The sequence below is a fragment of the Bos taurus genome, chromosome 25 (assembly GCF_002263795.3).
Source record: "Bos taurus isolate L1 Dominette 01449 registration number 42190680 breed Hereford chromosome 25, ARS-UCD2.0, whole genome shotgun sequence".
Classification (NCBI taxonomy): Eukaryota; Metazoa; Chordata; class Mammalia; order Artiodactyla; family Bovidae; genus Bos; species Bos taurus.
In genome coordinates this window covers 26,438,324-26,454,381 of record NC_037352.1, presented here as the reverse complement: position 1 = coordinate 26,454,381, position 16,058 = coordinate 26,438,324, and the positions used below count along the sequence as shown (strand labels likewise).

At 48.5% G+C, this 16,058-nt stretch overlaps 1 protein-coding gene across 2 annotated transcripts; it reads left to right on the top strand.

The window, feature by feature from the left end:
- Positions 1 to 1,093: 1,093 nt before the first annotated feature.
- On the top strand, positions 1,094 to 15,917 carry KIF22 (kinesin family member 22). 2 transcript variants are annotated; one of them, XM_059881207.1, is made up of 14 exons: positions 1,094 to 1,921; positions 7,360 to 7,555; positions 8,860 to 8,987; positions 9,078 to 9,232; positions 9,625 to 9,834; positions 9,925 to 10,155; positions 10,292 to 10,445; positions 10,571 to 10,706; positions 12,657 to 12,825; positions 13,968 to 14,136; positions 14,516 to 14,583; positions 15,335 to 15,544; positions 15,632 to 15,691; positions 15,779 to 15,917. In XM_059881207.1, exons 4-14 carry the CDS (start codon positions 9,092 to 9,094, stop codon positions 15,824 to 15,826), a joined length of 1,596 nt encoding a protein of 531 aa, XP_059737190.1. In that variant the 5' UTR covers positions 1,094 to 1,921; positions 7,360 to 7,555; positions 8,860 to 8,987; positions 9,078 to 9,091; the 3' UTR covers positions 15,827 to 15,917.
- Positions 15,918 to 16,058: the final 141 nt, after the last annotated feature.

The window sequence follows — 16,058 nt, the reverse complement described above, 5'->3', positions numbered from 1 at the left end:
CTCCCCCATATAAACAGAAGATCTTTGGAGCCTTAATTTTTAAGAATTCAAAGGCATTCCAAGGCCAAAAAAATTGAGAATCACTGGTGTTGTATTTGTTTTCTGATATGTTGGACATAATGTCTAAACCAGGGCCCTACCAGGAACTCAAAGATGGTTAAGCTTCCACAAGGGCTAGGGAACTATTTAACAGACTAGATCCACAGGACATGGGAGCAAGGGTGAAGCTGACCAAGATTTAAGTCACTGAGTAAGAGACGAACCAGGCCTAGACAGACCAGGGACATGCTGAGTTACAAAATAAAGAACCTCCGAGTTGGTCTCCTAGGCTCAGACATAGGACGTAAAAGGACATAGGTCACCTGGCCTCTACACCTCAGAGTGGCTTTGGGCTCAGCAAGAAGTGAGTGCAACGTGATTTATCCACAATCTAGCCAGCGTGGTCCTGACCTAAATCAGTGACTACACCGCTGACTGGCCCTGACGGCAAAGTGCCCAAATAAACAAAAAGATTCCAGCCCCACAAAGGCGAGAAACAACTTCTGAGGCAAGAACCTGTAAAGCTGGAGATCACTGCCAGTCGTTTAGAATAATTCCCTTTCCGTGCAACATCTTTATTCCTGTAACGTGTTTTTATTCTGCCACTAAAATAGCGAAAGCTTTATTCAGTTCAGAGAAATTTTTCAATAAATCAATTAAATGCCTTCGATCACCCTTTGCTCAATTCATACCACAATTCGTAGCTATTTGAGGGGGAAAATGAAGCGAAAAGGCTACACTTAACGCAAACCTACCCCTGGAAACCAGAAGGTATTCGGAGCCCAGGACGCCGCAGCGTTCACTAGTGGTCCAGACGGCCACTGTCGCGAAAGCCTAGGGCGGCGGAGTTTGCACGGGAGCGCCGGCCCGACGTCAACGGCTAAGTAGCCGACGTACGCGCATGCGCTCTCCTCCAGGGGAAACTTTCTTGAAAGACCGGGAGGCCAGCTCTAGAGGGCGGGATAGTGGTAGGCAAATACATGGAGCTTCCGGCGACGAGTAGCCGTGATTGGTGAAAACCAATGGAGAGGGCGGGGCAGCGGGAAATTCGAATAGAGAGGCGGGCCCAGTGGGGGAGTGGGATGGACGCGGGGCTCCCGGCGCGGAGGCGACGCGAGATGGCGGCGGCGATCTCGGGTAAGTTAGCCCTACTCGGGCAGGGCGGCTGCTGTAGCCTGGAGTCTTGCGGGGCGATGGGTCGGAGTCCAGTGTGGGCTCGGTGAGTTGTTCCGGAGACCGCGGTATGGCGCGGGGGCGGGGAGGAGAAAGCTGGGAGTGTGGGTGGGAGTCGCAGTTCTGCTTCCTGCTCTCGCTGTCCGTCTGTAGACCCGGGTTGAGACCTAGTTCCGGCGCAGTTTTGACCCCAGCTCACTTTTCCCTGTGAACGTCAGTTTTCTTTGTTAATAAAATGGGGACAGTGACCCATCTCAGAAGATTACAGGAGTAAGCGAGCGAAAAGTAGCTAACTTTATTCTCTAACCATAGGGACAAAAGGGATCTAGATACACGTTTGGTTGGGGTAATAGTTCCTGTATGACGTGTTGTTTGGGTTCAGGGAGATCCCTGAGAGAGGTAAGAGGTTCAGACGGGCTGCAGCAGAGTGTGAGTTGACAGCATAAGATGTGCTGTTATCACAGAAAAGGGAAGTAGGGACTGTTTCTTTTTCTAGTAGCCCTGCAAGTCAGAACTGTTGGAAAGGTTACTAGGACATTCAGAATCTTGCTCTTCTGTCTTTGTGTACACTGAATTCTGGTCAGTGATTATAATGGGCACCATAGAATTTATCTGAGACCTTACTGTTTGTCGGGCCCTGTTTGGAAACAAAGCTATTTAATAGGATGTCAAGCACATGTTGAGCCCTTGATAGGAGTGAGGCACAGTTGTAAGTACGTTATGGTGATAATCATTTAATCTCTACGTGCTGGTATGAGGTAGTTTACTATTGTTCCTGTTTTACAGATGAAGAAACCAAAGAACCATAGATAGGTTAAAAAGCTTGCTCAAAGTTAACACAACCAGTAAATAGTGGAGTCTGAATTCGTACTCAGCAAATCTGATTCTAGAGTCTCTGCTCTTAACCATTTTGCTCAAGCACATGATATTCCTGCCATCTGAGCACAACCTCCCCTCAGCCTTCCAAGATCCACTGTGTCTGGTACATTGTAGATATCACAAAAATGCTTCAGTGAATATTGTCCCTTCTTTAGAGGAGCTTTAGTCTGTATCAGTAGTCATAAAAATCTATAACATAGTGAAAAGCAATGAGAGGTATGTATAAACTACTATAGGGAACACAGAATCTGAAGTAAACTCTTGGGTATTCTAGGAAGACTTCATTAAGGAAGTGATATTTGAGGGGGGTTTCAAAGGTTGGATAGAAGTTTGCTAGGCTTTGTTGGATGGAAAAGACCACCAATTGATCTATTTCTTATGTTGTAAAGAGAGGCCAAAGATGCTCTCTTTGGCTCAATTTCCTAATCAATAAAAGAAGAGTTAAGTTGAATGAAGCTTGGGAATCATGGGAGGAGGGGGAAATTAGAAATAATTAGAAGTGCTAACTTCGCCCAACCTCAAACTGACTTTTTAAAAAAATATATTATTTTTTTCAAAGTGGCTTTTATGGTGAAATAGACTCTTCTACCATTGGCAGTTGTGTGAGTGTGCCTCCTTCCAACTTCCCCTGGACTCTGAGCTTTGGAGGAAGAATGGCAGTGGCCACAGTTTATGGTATTCATTTGACAGATCTTACTTTGTTCAGCAAATACCCCCGAGAGCCTATTCTGTGCTGGATGTTGGGAATATAAAGGCAAGCCAAGTAAGACTTGTTTTCACTGAATTCACAGTTAGATGAAAAAGACAGACAAATGCACAGCTACAGGAGAGTGTGATGGAGAAGCTAGGGAGGAAGTAGAGGGAGAATGATTGGAAGGGAATGAGACTGGAGGCAAGGAGACCAGTTGGGAGGCTGTTGAAATGAAGACAACCTTGGCAAAGACTGCACAGCAGGAAAGAAGAGGACTTATTTTAAAAACGTAGAATTAACATATGTTAATGAAGAACTGGTGTGAGAAATGAGAGAGAAGATGGAGTTAAGAAAGCCTCTCCGATCTTTGGGGTTGGTTCCATTTATTTATGTTAGAGAGCGTAGAGGGAAGATGGGGTTGCAGAGGGATGGGGAAGGATTCAGTTTAAGACAGTGGAGTTTGAAATACCATGTGAGAGGAGGTGTCAGGGCAGCAGAGAGCACTCTGGTGTGGAGGTGTCAATTAGGCGTCATTAGCCTTGAGATGGTAATTGAAGTCAGGAGCACAGGTGACATGCCTGTGAAATTAGTCAGTCAGTAATGGTGTTCTCAACTGGGGGCAATTGTGTTCTCCATGGGGACACTTGTGATATCTGGAGACGTTATTGGTTGTTGCAGTGGTCATGGTGGTGGGGTATGTGCTAAACTTCCTACAATGCATAGGGGAGCCCCATCCCCAAAGAATTATCCAGCCCACAATATCAATAGTGCAGGAATTGAGCAACCCTGATCTAGAAAGAGGATAGAAGGAGCTAAGGGAAAACATCTAAGACTGGAAGAAACTAAGGAGTGACTAGACAGCTGGTGGGTGGCAGGAAAACTAAGGGAAAAGTGTATTTTCCAAAGGAAAGTGGATCTGGGGTGTTGAATACTGCAGGGAAGTCAAACAGGATGGGGACTGAACCCGGCTGTGGGCTCTAGCAGTAAAGAGGTCACTGGTGACCCTGTGAATGATGAGGGCAGGAGTGAGTTGCTGCCTTGAAGGGAGTAGCAAGAGAAATGTGTTAATTACAATAGCTGACATCTGCTGAGTGCTTATGCTGGCACTGTGTTAAAACATTGTATGTACGTTATTTCTCTGGCTCCTCACAATCTTATGAGGTAGATACTGTTATTTTTAAAAAAAGAAACTGCGGTTTGAAGAGGTTAAGAAAGAAGCCTTCCCAAGGTCACACAGCTAGTAGAGGAACTTGTCTCTGACTCTGAGGCCCATGGGGATGTAGGGTCTAAGAAGGCCCAGGAATCACATAATGCACTTTAGAGTTAGACCTTCATCTGAAGCTCTGTCACTAGCTAGCTATTGACTATGGGCAAGCTAGCTAACCTCTCTATGCTGCCATTTCCTCATTTGGAAAATGGATGAATATATAACAAGATGCTTACTGGGTTTTTATCAAGTACCAGTGCTGTTGTGCTTCCCAGGTGGCGCAGAGGTAAAGAATCCGCCTGCCAGTTGGCAGGAGACACAAGAGACACGGGTTTGATCCCTGGGTCGGGAGGATCCGCTGGACTAAGAAATGGCAACCCACTCAGTATTCTTGCCTGGAAAATTCCATGGACAGAGGAGCCTAGCAGGCTACATACAGTCCGTGGGGTCATAAAGAATATAACTGAGCATATACACACACACCAATGCTATTGCTGTTCTAAGCACTTTTATGTGAATGACCTTATTTACTGCCATAAGAACCCAACAAGTATTTTTATTTATCCCCATTTTGACAGGTTGTGGAAATTGAGGCATAGGGATGGAAAATCATTTCCCCAGGTTATTTAGTTAGTTGTTAAGTGGCAGAGCTAGGATTTGAACCTAGGCCATCTTAACTAGAATTGTTACCAACCTACTTACTATGTACTAGTTACTGTGTTGACATTTTACATGTTACTTCTTTTAATCCTCATTAAGATTCTTCCAAGGCCCTCCTCGCCCTATTTTATAGACAAGAAAACTGGGGCTCATGGGTGTTAAGTCACTTGCCCAAGGTCACAAGCTGATAAGTGTTAGAGCTGGAATTGAAATCCAGCTCTGTCTAGCCAGAGTCTATACTCTTTCTGCATCACCACAGACTTCCCCTTCCCCTTGTACTGCTCACTGAGCTTCTTTGAGTGCTTCTGTATCTACTATCCCTGCTGTCACTGAAAAAAACCTGGGAAAGACAGGCCAGGGGAAGTTCCTGCACAGAGTTTTGAGAAGTCATTGACCTCTTTGCAGTCTTAGTTTTCTCATCTGCATGTTTCTACTTCCTTCTGACTTTCAGGACTGCCATGAGGGTCAAATGAAAACTCGATGCCCAAGTGCTTCGTAAACTTTAAAGTGAGAAATGGGGTTGCTAGCTTCATTTGTCAGATGAAGGAACGGAGGCCTAGTGTTTGGAACAGGCCGTCTGTTGTGGGTATACCTTACTTACATAAAAGATTCTTCCTGGGGTAGCCTGTCCTGCTGCTTCTATGTTGGCCACAGATACCAGCCTGCTACCTTAATATGAGGTCCGTGGGTCCCAGCAACCAGCTGCCACCGCCAGCAAAAATGGAGAGTCAGAGCTACCAAGAACTTTCCCAATTGGTATGTGACAGGGAGGCAATACGACATCCTCATTAAAAGCAGATTTTTGGAGGTGGAATCTAGATTTGAATTCTGTTGTTAGCTATCAGCTATAGTATAGTATCTGAAATACAGAAATACCTACCTCATAGATTTTTTCAGCTCACAGAAAGAAAAGCCCTTTTTTTTTTTTTCCAGTTGTATCTTGTGTTTTTTTGATGATAAAAATAACTACCCCCCCCCCCCGCCACTCCCAGATGACTTAGATTTAATTATGAGAAGCAAACTAAACAGAAAACTTAACACAGAGAAGCACTGCATGTTAGTGCCTTTGCAAGCTGTGGGACTGGAGGCTGCCTCTTAACTTTATCCTTTCCAAAGTTGTCCACAGTGTCGTGTTTTTTTTTTGTTTTTTTTTAATTTTTTGACCACACTGCTTGGCATGCAGGATCTTAGTTCCCTGACCCGGGATTGAACTCACAGCTTCTGTAATGGAAGCACTTAACCACTGGATCACCAGGGAAGTCCTGTTATTTTTTACTACAAATGTTACAGCATTACAGAACTGGGTAACATAGAAAATAAACCCACATGACCCTCCACAGAGAGAAAACCATACTTAACAGTTTGTGCAGGGGGACATATGTATGTATGTACAAACTTATATATATAAGAAACTCCAGGCAAGAATAGAGGCACGGAAAGGTCAGGGAGTTCAGTGACTGGTTTTTAGATGGGGCAAATGTCCACTTCCTTAATCCTAGAAAAATCCCGTGAGGTCCTGGTCTGCCACACCTTGACAATTCAATGTCCCACTGCAGCATAAGCATTACCTAGAAGTTGCTAGAAATGCAGAATCTTTAGATCCTTTAGGTTATTTGTATACACATCACAATTTACACCCACTTATACCTACTTACTGAAGATAGGAACAGAGGCCAACCTCGCAGACACACCCAGCACGGCCAGGGTTCAAAGAGCATCCCCTGAAATGAGCCGTGGTCCCCTGACCCTCCCAGGGGGATCTCTGGGACACAGTCTTCAGGCTTCCTTCCCTGCCTCTGTTGTCAAGGTTCTGGGTGGGCGGGGGGAGTCTCTTAGTCTACTAAGATGTTGGGGTTTTACTCAGCCTTTAGGCCCTGTTTATTCCTCTGAATAGCAAAGAAGACACAATGTAGGTTATGGTTCAAGATACAGTTATAGCCACAGGGCTCCAGGCCTAAGACACCGAGGTGCTTGGAGAACGGCTGCACCTCTGTGAGCATCTTCACAGGTAAATAGGACTGACAGAAGCTAGCTTTCAGGGACACCATGGAAGTTAAAGTGTGCTAGCACTTAGTCGGACACGACTGAAGGGACTTAGCAGCAGCAGCAGCAGCACTTAGCCAGTGCTTCATAAATGTGAATGTTTGCTAAGGTACACGATCTGGTTTATGGTTCCAGCCATAGATAATCTCTCTCCTTCAGCCCCCCACTGCACCCTGCCTGAGACCGTGTATTTGATTCATCTTTCTCTTCCATCCTGCCTTTCTGTGCTTGACTCACCTACAGGACACACACAGTCCTGCCTTAGCGGTTCTGCACGGGGGCCGTGCTTTCACCCCTCCATACGTTTTGCACATGCTTGGCAGTGACCCTACTCATTCTTCAGGGGTCAGCTCAATTACCTCCACCTCCAAGATTCCTACCCTTGTGTATTCGTGTGTGCTCAGTTGTGTCACACTCTTTGCAACCTTATGGACTGTAGCCCGCCAGGCTCCTCTGTCCATCGGATTTCCCAGGCAAGAATATTGGAGTGGGTTGCCATGCCCTTCTCCAGGGGATCTTCCCAACCTAGGGTTCGAAGCTGTGTCTCTTACATCTCCCACATTGGCAGGTGGGTTCTTTACGACTAGTGCCACTTGGGAAGCCCACTCCTACTTTTATCTCTCACCAAAGCTGCCACCATACTTCACACCTAAAAATGATCTTCTAGGAGCCGGTCGCTGTCGGCTAAGCAAGGTGGGCGCTGGCCGGCGCCCACCTCCAGCTCGAGTGAGGGTAGCTGTGAGACTGCGGCCCTTTGTGGATGGGACAGCTGGAGAAAACGACACCCCCTGTGTGCGGGGCCTGGACAGCTGTTCTCTGGAGATTGCCAACTGGAGGAACCACCAGGAGACTCTCAAATACCAGTAAGGTTCAGGCCACACTCCCTCCCGATCTCTCTCCTAGGCCTGCTCACACTATCACTTACCCAGAAGCGATTTCTCAGACCTCCTCCTGAGGATCCTTCTTCCTTCCTTCGTGCAGCTTTGTTTGCCACACCTTCGTTGCAGGTAATATTCACGGGTGCCCACTGTGATAGGGCCTCTCTAGGAGAGTGTAGGGAGGGCTAGAGGCTGAGTCAGACACACGTTGCTGTTCACAGTCTTGGAGGGAAGCAGGCCCAAAGTGGGGAAGGAGCAGCGAAGGCGAGCTAGGGAGTCCAGCTCGGCCCTCTGGGGAGGGGTGGGAAGGATTGGGGAAACATAGACCAGCTGGCCAACCCAGGCTGCGGCTGGGTGGTGTCAGATAAGACCACCCACGTTTGGGGGATAGAGCTCACAGCTATTTTAAAATTCCTTGGGAGATTTAAAGTTCAGGCTCCTCGGCCTGTCATTCTAGGCTAGAGGATGGGAAACTAAGATCTGCAGGTGAAATCTGTCAGCAGACTTTGTGTAAATAAGGCTTTACTGGAATATAGTCATGCTCATTTATTTACATACTATCTGCGGCTGCTTTCTGCCTGACTACAGTGACGGGTGAGCAGTTGTGAAAGGAACCATGTAGTCCACAGAGCCCCAAATATCTACTATCTGGCTTCTTATGGAAAAAGTTTGCCAACCTTGTTCTAGGCCCTTGACAACTCGGCTTCAGTTTCTTTCCAGCCTCATTTCCCCCAGCACATGCTACCCTCCACTTATATCTGTGCTAATCCCTGCCTCAACCAAAGCTTCTCCATCAGAGGACAGTGACTAAGCCTCAGGTGTGTCAAGTCTCATCTAGTCTTTACTCCATGGTGGTGTACAGATGCCACTTGCTATAAATTCTTTGATGTGAAAAAGGATTGGGAAGCCTGGCCCTTTTATACCACGTCTTGTGTGCTATTTTTGACACTTAGAGTATCTTTCTCTTCTCTCTCTGGCAAAAATCCTCCTTCCCCAGGCAGAATGTTACTCCTTCTAGTGCATTCTCATCTTTGTTTCCTGAGTCGCAGCAAAGTGTGGGTATCTCTGCCACCAGACTGCAGAACTCCTAAGAGCAGGAATACCAAATTATTTCTCTCTGTGTTTCTACAGCAATACAGAGACTGGGACAGAATGGGTGTTCAGTGGGCACTTTCTTAGATCTTTGTGCAAGAAGAATAGAGACCCTTAAATGTGAGACCAGTTTTATCCTCTAGACCTGGGTGAGAATGGAACCCACCACTGAGTCCCGCCTTTCTTCCTGCCCTCAGGTTTGATGCTTTCTACGGGGAGAGGAGCTCTCAGCAGGACATCTATGCAGGATCGGTGCAGCCCATCCTGAGGCACTTGCTGGAAGGGCAGAATGCCAGTGTGCTCGCCTATGGGCCCACAGGGGCAGGTGAGGAGGCCAGATACAGAGCAGCCCTGGGCCAGAAGGGACTCGGGAATGGGGAAGAAAATCTCACAGCTCTCTCCACTCTTTCCCCAGGGAAGACGCATACGATGCTGGGCAGCCCAGAACAGCCTGGGGTGATTCCTCGAGCTCTCATGGACCTCCTGCAGCTCACGAGGGAGGAGGGTGCTGAGGGCCGGCCGTGGGCCCTCTCTGTCACTATGTCCTACTTAGAGATCTACCAGGAAAAGGTGAGCCCCCTGGCCCCATTTTTAAATATTCATTTGGCTGCTCAGGGTCTTAGGTGCGGCACATGTGGGATCTTTAGTTGCCATGTGGGATCTAGTTCCCTGACCAGGGATCGAACCCAGGCCCCCTGCACTGGGAGTGTGGAGTCTTAGCCACTGGACCACCGGGAAGTCCTCAAGGGCCCTTTCTGACTGGTGAGGGAAGAAACAAAAGGTAAAAATCAGACCCGGTTCTGGAACATGAAGCTTTGATCTAGCAAGGACACCTGGAAAGACAGAGGTTGGGGTAGCAGATGGCACAACTCTGAGAATCCAGCAAAGAAAATGAGAACCACAGGCAGGAAGTAGGCAGCCTGTAAGTGGAGAATTGGCCCTACCCCTCACTGCTCACATAGGTATTAGACCTCTTGGAACCTTCATCGGGAGACCTGGTGATCCGAGAAGACTGCCGAGGAAATATCCTGATTCCGGGCCTCACGCAGAAGCCCATCACTAGCTTTGCTGATTTTGAGCGGCACTTCCTGCCAGCCAGTCGAAATCGGACTGTGGGAGCCACCCGGCTCAACCAGCGCTCTTCCCGCAGTCATGCTGTGCTCCTGGTTAAGGTGAGACTCCTCCTCCACCCCCGACAGGGGTGAGGACCTGCAGAGCCCCCGGAATTTGAACTAAATGGGGGCCCTTGCTCTTGCCCCCAGGTGGATCAGCGAGAACGCCTGGCCCCATTTCGCCAGCGGGAAGGGAAACTCTACTTGATTGACTTGGCTGGCTCAGAGGACAACCGGCGCACAGGCAACAAGGGCCTGAGGCTGAAGGAGAGTGGAGCCATCAACACCTCCCTGTTTGTATTAGGCAAGGTGGTGGATGCCTTGAACCAGGGCCTCCCTCGGGTGCCCTACCGGGACAGCAAGCTCACTCGCTTGTTGCAGGTCAGGCCTCCCATCTCGGGTAAAAGGGGCTGGAGAAGGGGGTTCTCAGGCCTGCCGGGGTATCGGGGAGCAGTGGTCAGGGAGGGGGAAGGTGAGGCTACTGACCTACCCACCCTGCCCTGTCGCCGTCTCTCAGGACTCTCTGGGTGGCTCAGCTCACAGCATCCTCATTGCCAACATTGCCCCTGAGAGACGCTTCTATCTGGACACAGTCTCTGCACTCAACTTTGCAGCCAGGTCCAAGGAGGTGATCAACCGGCCTTTTACCAATGAGAGCCTGCAGCTTCCTGGTGAGGACTGGGGTGGACTGGAGTGGACAGGCCAAGGCTGGATACCTGGGGAGTTTGCTGAATCCACCAAGGATCAGCACAGAAATTGACACCCCCTCTTTCCCCACCCTGCCATCTTCCCCTAGTCTTGGCACCTGTTAAATTGTCTCAGAAAGAACTGCTAGGCCCATCAGAGGCAAAGAGAGCCCGAGGCCCTGAGGAAGAGGAAACTGAGAGTCCCGAACTCCCAATAGCTCCAGCCTCTGCCTCCCAGAAACTCAGGTGAGCAGAGAGGGAGGGGTCTTGGGCATATTCCCTTTCCTGTTGCGTCCGGGTTGGGTGCAGAGTGGCTGTGGATTTAGTCTGTTGGATCCTTGAGTTGTGAACTTGTTCTTCCACTGGATTCAGCCAAAATCCTACTCTACTGAATTCATTGCAATCTCCAGCCTTGATGCTGCTATCAGGGGTCATAAGGAGGCTCCTTGAGCTCCTAGCCGCCACCCCCATCCCCCTTTTCTATTTTCCAACTCATTTAGGCAGTCAGCAAAATCTCACATTTTGGCACCAATGTTTCAAGGATGAGCACTTTCGCTTCTGATTCAAGAAGTAATGAGGATCAGGTCTTTCAGGTCCCAAGAATAAAGCAGAGCAAAGGAGATAAAAAGAAAGATGTCTCATTGAGACTCAGTCTGTGTGTCCAGGGTCCAGCCTTTCTGTAACTTTCCATGGGGTCAGCTGCTGTCCTAACTTTGCCCTGCTTCTACCCTCAATCCAAACAAGGCCTCTCTAAACCAGGGAGGTGTGTGACCTCCTTTCCTGTTCTGATAGCCCCACCTCATGGCCCAGTATGCACTCATGTTCAAGTCACCCCTGTTCAGTGGTCTTGGCTTTCTGCGTCTGGCCACCTAGCCTTCCAATGAACCACTTGCATCTTGATCTTTGTCCTTTTTCTACCCCTAGCTCCAATAAAGCTTCTCAACTCTCTTAAGTCCTAAGACAACTGAACAGAGGTGACCTGAGGAGGCCAAGGATTAGTGCACATTCTGCCCCAGGGGACAGTTGTATCAGGTTGGCCAAAAGATTCATTCAGGTTTTTTCATAGCATCTTACAGAAAAACCGGAACTTTTTGACCAACTCACTATTTTAGAAAGGATGGCAAAAAGCGCTTGGGTACTTGTGTTCACTCGGAACCCCATCTCTCGATCTTGTCCTTCTTAAACTGTTGTCAGCAGTCCCCTCTCCTATGTGTACAGACTCAAGAGAAACATACACACATGCGCATCTGTAAAACACGTGAACAAGCAAGGTCTCTGCCAGATAGGGACACATCAGACCTAAACACACCCTGACCTCAGCGGGCTCACATTTCAGTAGAGGAAGCAAGACAGGAACGTTGTATATGACGAAAGGTCGACAGTACAGAGCACGATAAGGAGGATCATTTTGTTCTGCTACAGCCAGGAAAGAAGAAATGACTTCTGTATTCACCTGTACTTTCTAATCCTGCTCTCCGAGGCCCTTGTATCTAAAGAACAGGGCAGTTTCTATCCTTGAGAAGCTAGTTCATAGTGTAGGAAAGAAGATACACAGCCAAGCTGGCATCACCAGAAAGGTAGCATCAAACTGACTTTGAATGACAATTGAGATCAGATTGTCATTGATCTCAATTGTCATTGAGGGGGAAATTCCAGACAGAAGAAACAAATGTTACCATGTTCAGATTAAGTCAGGTCTCCATTTGAATAGGCTTTTCCTACTGCCCACAGGAGAAAGGCTTGGCATTTGAGGTCTTCAGGGGTTTTCAGAGCCCTGCTTAAGATGACTTCCTCTGTGAATCTTGCACCAACTGCTCCTCCAAATGAACAGGCACACTGATGGCCCTTGCAGTCACCTTATGCTCTCTTACTGTTCGACAGTGAGTGCCTCAGGGCAGGGGGATGTCTTAGATCCCATGAATACCTGCCATTCAGTGGTCATGAAATGCTTCTTCTCATTTGATCTCCTGGCCTCCTTGAGAGGTTTACCTGAACAAGTAGTGATTGATCCCCATTCACCTGAAGAAGACACTGCACCCAGGGTGTCTGGATAACTTGTACAGGGTTGCCAGCAAGTTAATAGTAGGGTTCTGGAACCATAGAAACACCAAGTTAAGGCAGGATGAGGGGAATCCTGCTGCTGGAGAGGATGATGAGAGAAGAGGTAAGTGGGGAGTAACCTCTTTGTGTGCTCAGCCCTCTACAGAAGCTAAGCAGCATGGATCCGGCAATGCTTGAGCGCCTTCTAAGCTTGGACCGTCTGCTGGGCTCCCAGGGGAGCCAGGGGACCCCTCTGCTGAGCACCCCAAAGCGAGAGCGGATGGTGCTCATGAAGACGGTGGAAGAGAAGGATTTGGAAATTGAGGTAAGTGTTGAAGGTTGGGGCTGGGATTCCTGCTGACCTTGAGAAGCAGTCAGAGGATCTTCAGATAGGGAAGGACCGGAAAGGCTGGACCAGCATCCAGTTTTCACCCAACACTGGAATCCCTCAGTTCTCTAGCTTCTGCTTGAATGTCCTTAATATGGCTGAACTTTGAAAAATAATTGAGATCCTATGTGAGGGGGCAAGAGAAAAAAATTCCAGGTACAAGTGTAGGACATTGCCATTTGCTAAAACCCGGATCAAATTAAGTCAGGACTCTCCGCTTGAATAGCCTTTCCCTTCAGTATTTCACAAAGAAGCTCCTTCCACCTCTGGGCAGCCCTGATCATTCAGTTCAGTCGCTCAGTCGTGTCCAGCTCTTTGCAACTCCATGAATCGCAGCACGCCAGGCCTCCCTGTCCATCACCAACTCCTGGAGTTCACCCAAACTCTTCTGCATCAAGTCGGTGATGCCATCCAGCCATCTCATCCTTTGTCGTTCCCTTCTCCTCCTGCCCCCAATCCCTCCCAGCATCAGGGTCTTTTCCAATGAGTCAGCTCTTCGCATGAGGTGGCTATATTGGAATTTCAGCCTCAGCATCAGTCCTTCCAATGAACACCCAGGACTGGTCTCCTTTAGGATGGACTGGATGGATCTCCTTGCAGTCCAAGGGACTCTCAAGAGTCTTCTCCAGTACCACAGTTCAAAAGCATCAAGTTCTTCCGCGCTCAGCTTTCTTCACAGTCCAACTCTCACATCCATACATGACCACTGGAAAAACCATAGCCTTGAATAGACGCACCCTTGTTCGCCAAGTAATATCTCTGCTTTTTAATATGCTGTCTAGGTTGATCATAACTTTCCTTCCAAGGAGTAAGTGTCTTTTAATTTCATGGCTGCAATCACCATCTGCAATGATTTGGGAGCCCCCAAAAATAGTCTGACACTGTTTGCACTGTTTCCCCATCTATTTCCCTGATCATTAGAAAGCCCTTAATACCCTGGGCTCCAATTGTCCTGGTACTTTATCTTGTTGGTGCTCACTCTGCTCTTCTAAGGCCTTGGAGCCCTGCACACTCACTTTGCTAACCCACTGCCTTAAAGTTGGTTCTGGATCATCTCTCTCCCTGATCCTTTCTAACAGAGGCTTAAGATGAAGCAAAAAGAACTAGAAGCCAAAGTGCTGGCCCAGGAGGCTGCTGATCCCAAGGAGAAAGAGAACTACTCTACCACAATGCTCCGACCCCTTGCTCGCCGTACAGTCACAGTGGCTAAGCCCCTCAAAAAGGCAGTGGTAATGCCTCTACAACTGAGTAAGTTTGGCTGTAGGGGCCAGAAGGGCCCAGATAACCGAGACCTTGGAAGGAAGGTGGTATTTGGAGCAGCTGTCCTTATGTCACTCATGTCCTCCCACCATGATGGAAAGGGGGAAAGTGGATATGAAATAAGAGCTGGGTGTACTGCTCTCATTGAGTACAGTGGGGTAGACTGACCAGTGCATGACTGATTATCATGAAAGACCAACTGAGATTACCTTCATGTACAAGTATGAGAAAGATCCAATGGAAACAAAAGAGAAGGTTAATTTGGGGTGGAGGGGAACTGAGGAATCAGTAATGGAAGACCAAATGGCTACCGGGGGGCTGAAAAGTGGCCTCTGCTCTGACTCCAGCTCATGATTCTTACTTTCAGTTCAGGAGCAGGCAGCATCCCCAAATGCGAAGATCCATATCCTGAAGAAGAAAGGCCGGAAGAGAAAGGTGAGAGCAGCTGCAGGCTTAGGCTACACCTAGAGCCCAGGAGAGGCAGAGACCTCTAGTGGGAAGAGGACTGGCCACAGAGTTACGTGGCCTCTCCAAACACTTATCAGCTATTTACAACCCCTCCATGTTGCTCACCCTCAGAATGCCTTACAGCGCATTTAGGATGAAATGTGGTAATATGAATGTACCTAGCAGGATGGCTATCCATCACCTGTTATTTTTTTTTCTTCCCATGGCTTGCACTCTATCAGCTGCTTGGCACAGTGTGTAGCCTGGGTCCTGCCCTCTACAAACTACAGAGCCCACTTAGGCAGACAACTAAACAGTCAAGAAATAACACTGAAAGACTCACCTCAGTTTTTAAACTGAGATGACATCAGTTGAGAGTCATTTGTTGAGTACTTTGTCTTATGTGGCTTCCTGAAGATGAAAGAACTTACTCTTTCCTTTTCAGAAATGACGGACCAGATTTAAGAGCTTACTGTGTGTTTTACATTCATTATCTCATTTGATCATCACAACTCTATTCTACTCTTTCACAGATCAGATAAATTGGGAATCACGCCAGAGTGACAAGAGGGAGGGGTGTCGGACAGACACTGGACAGGAGGGAAATAGAGGCCGGGGAGGGCGGGCGGGTAGCTGCTGTTAAGACTTCTATCCTTGGCAGAGGAGTCCAGAGCGGTTCACTGCCACGGGCCGAACAGCAAACTCTGCTGTTTCTGTCACTCACCTCCTGCCTCAATAGCTGGAGTCCCTGGATGCATCACAGCCAGAGAAGGCTGAGGACGGCTGGGAGCTGCAGATCAGCCCAGAGCTACTGGCCCATGGTCGCCAAAAAATATTAGATCTGCTGAACGAAGGCTCAGCCCGTGATCTTCGCAGCCTGCAGCGCATTGGCCAAAAGAAGGCTCAGCTCATCGTGGGCTGGAGGGAGCTCCATGGCCCCTTCAGCCAGGTAATGGCCCAGGGAGGACAGTCCTGGAATGGAGTTGGGTGGGGGAAACCTGGCCTAGACCCTTCCCCATCGCTGTTGTCCTGCCAGGTTGAGGACCTGGAACGCGTGGAGGGTATATCAGGGAAACAGATGGAGTCGTTCCTGAAGGTGAGCTCGCGGCTCGGGCCCCCTTGTTCCCCTGGCTTGTGCCCTGCCGGCTCTAAACCTGCTCTCCCCTTCCTTTCTGTGTTGCAGGCAAACATCCTGGGTCTTGCCGCGGGCCAAGGCTGTGGCCCCTCCTGACTGCCGGCTCCCCTCCTTTGCATCCCCCCGTTGTTTTTTTTTTTTAAGTCCTTGTGTAACTGCTTGTCTTGTAAATACAGTTTTCACTCCATTGCTTCAGCCTGATTCTTGGGACTACGGGGGCGGGGCCGGGGTATAATTGCCCTTGGGATGGGCCACAAGCTCAGCCGGTAAACTTCTTTGGGCGCCATCTTTGGGAAAACACGAAGCAGCGCAGGATTGTAAATAAACC

What these genes read in the sequence shown, in the direction of transcription:
- KIF22 (XM_059881207.1), top strand. Translation starts at nt 9,092, where the DNA reads ATGCTGGGCAGCCCAGAACAGCCTGGGGTGATTCCTCGAGCTCTCATG. An exon ending in TGAGAGCCTGCAGCTTCCTG is followed by an intron (nt 10,446 to 10,570) that starts GTGAGGACTGGG and finishes ATCTTCCCCTAG; the next exon opens with TCTTGGCACCTGTTAAATTG. An exon ending in TCCATGGCCCCTTCAGCCAG is followed by an intron (nt 15,545 to 15,631) that starts GTAATGGCCCAG and finishes TTGTCCTGCCAG; the next exon opens with GTTGAGGACCTGGAACGCGT.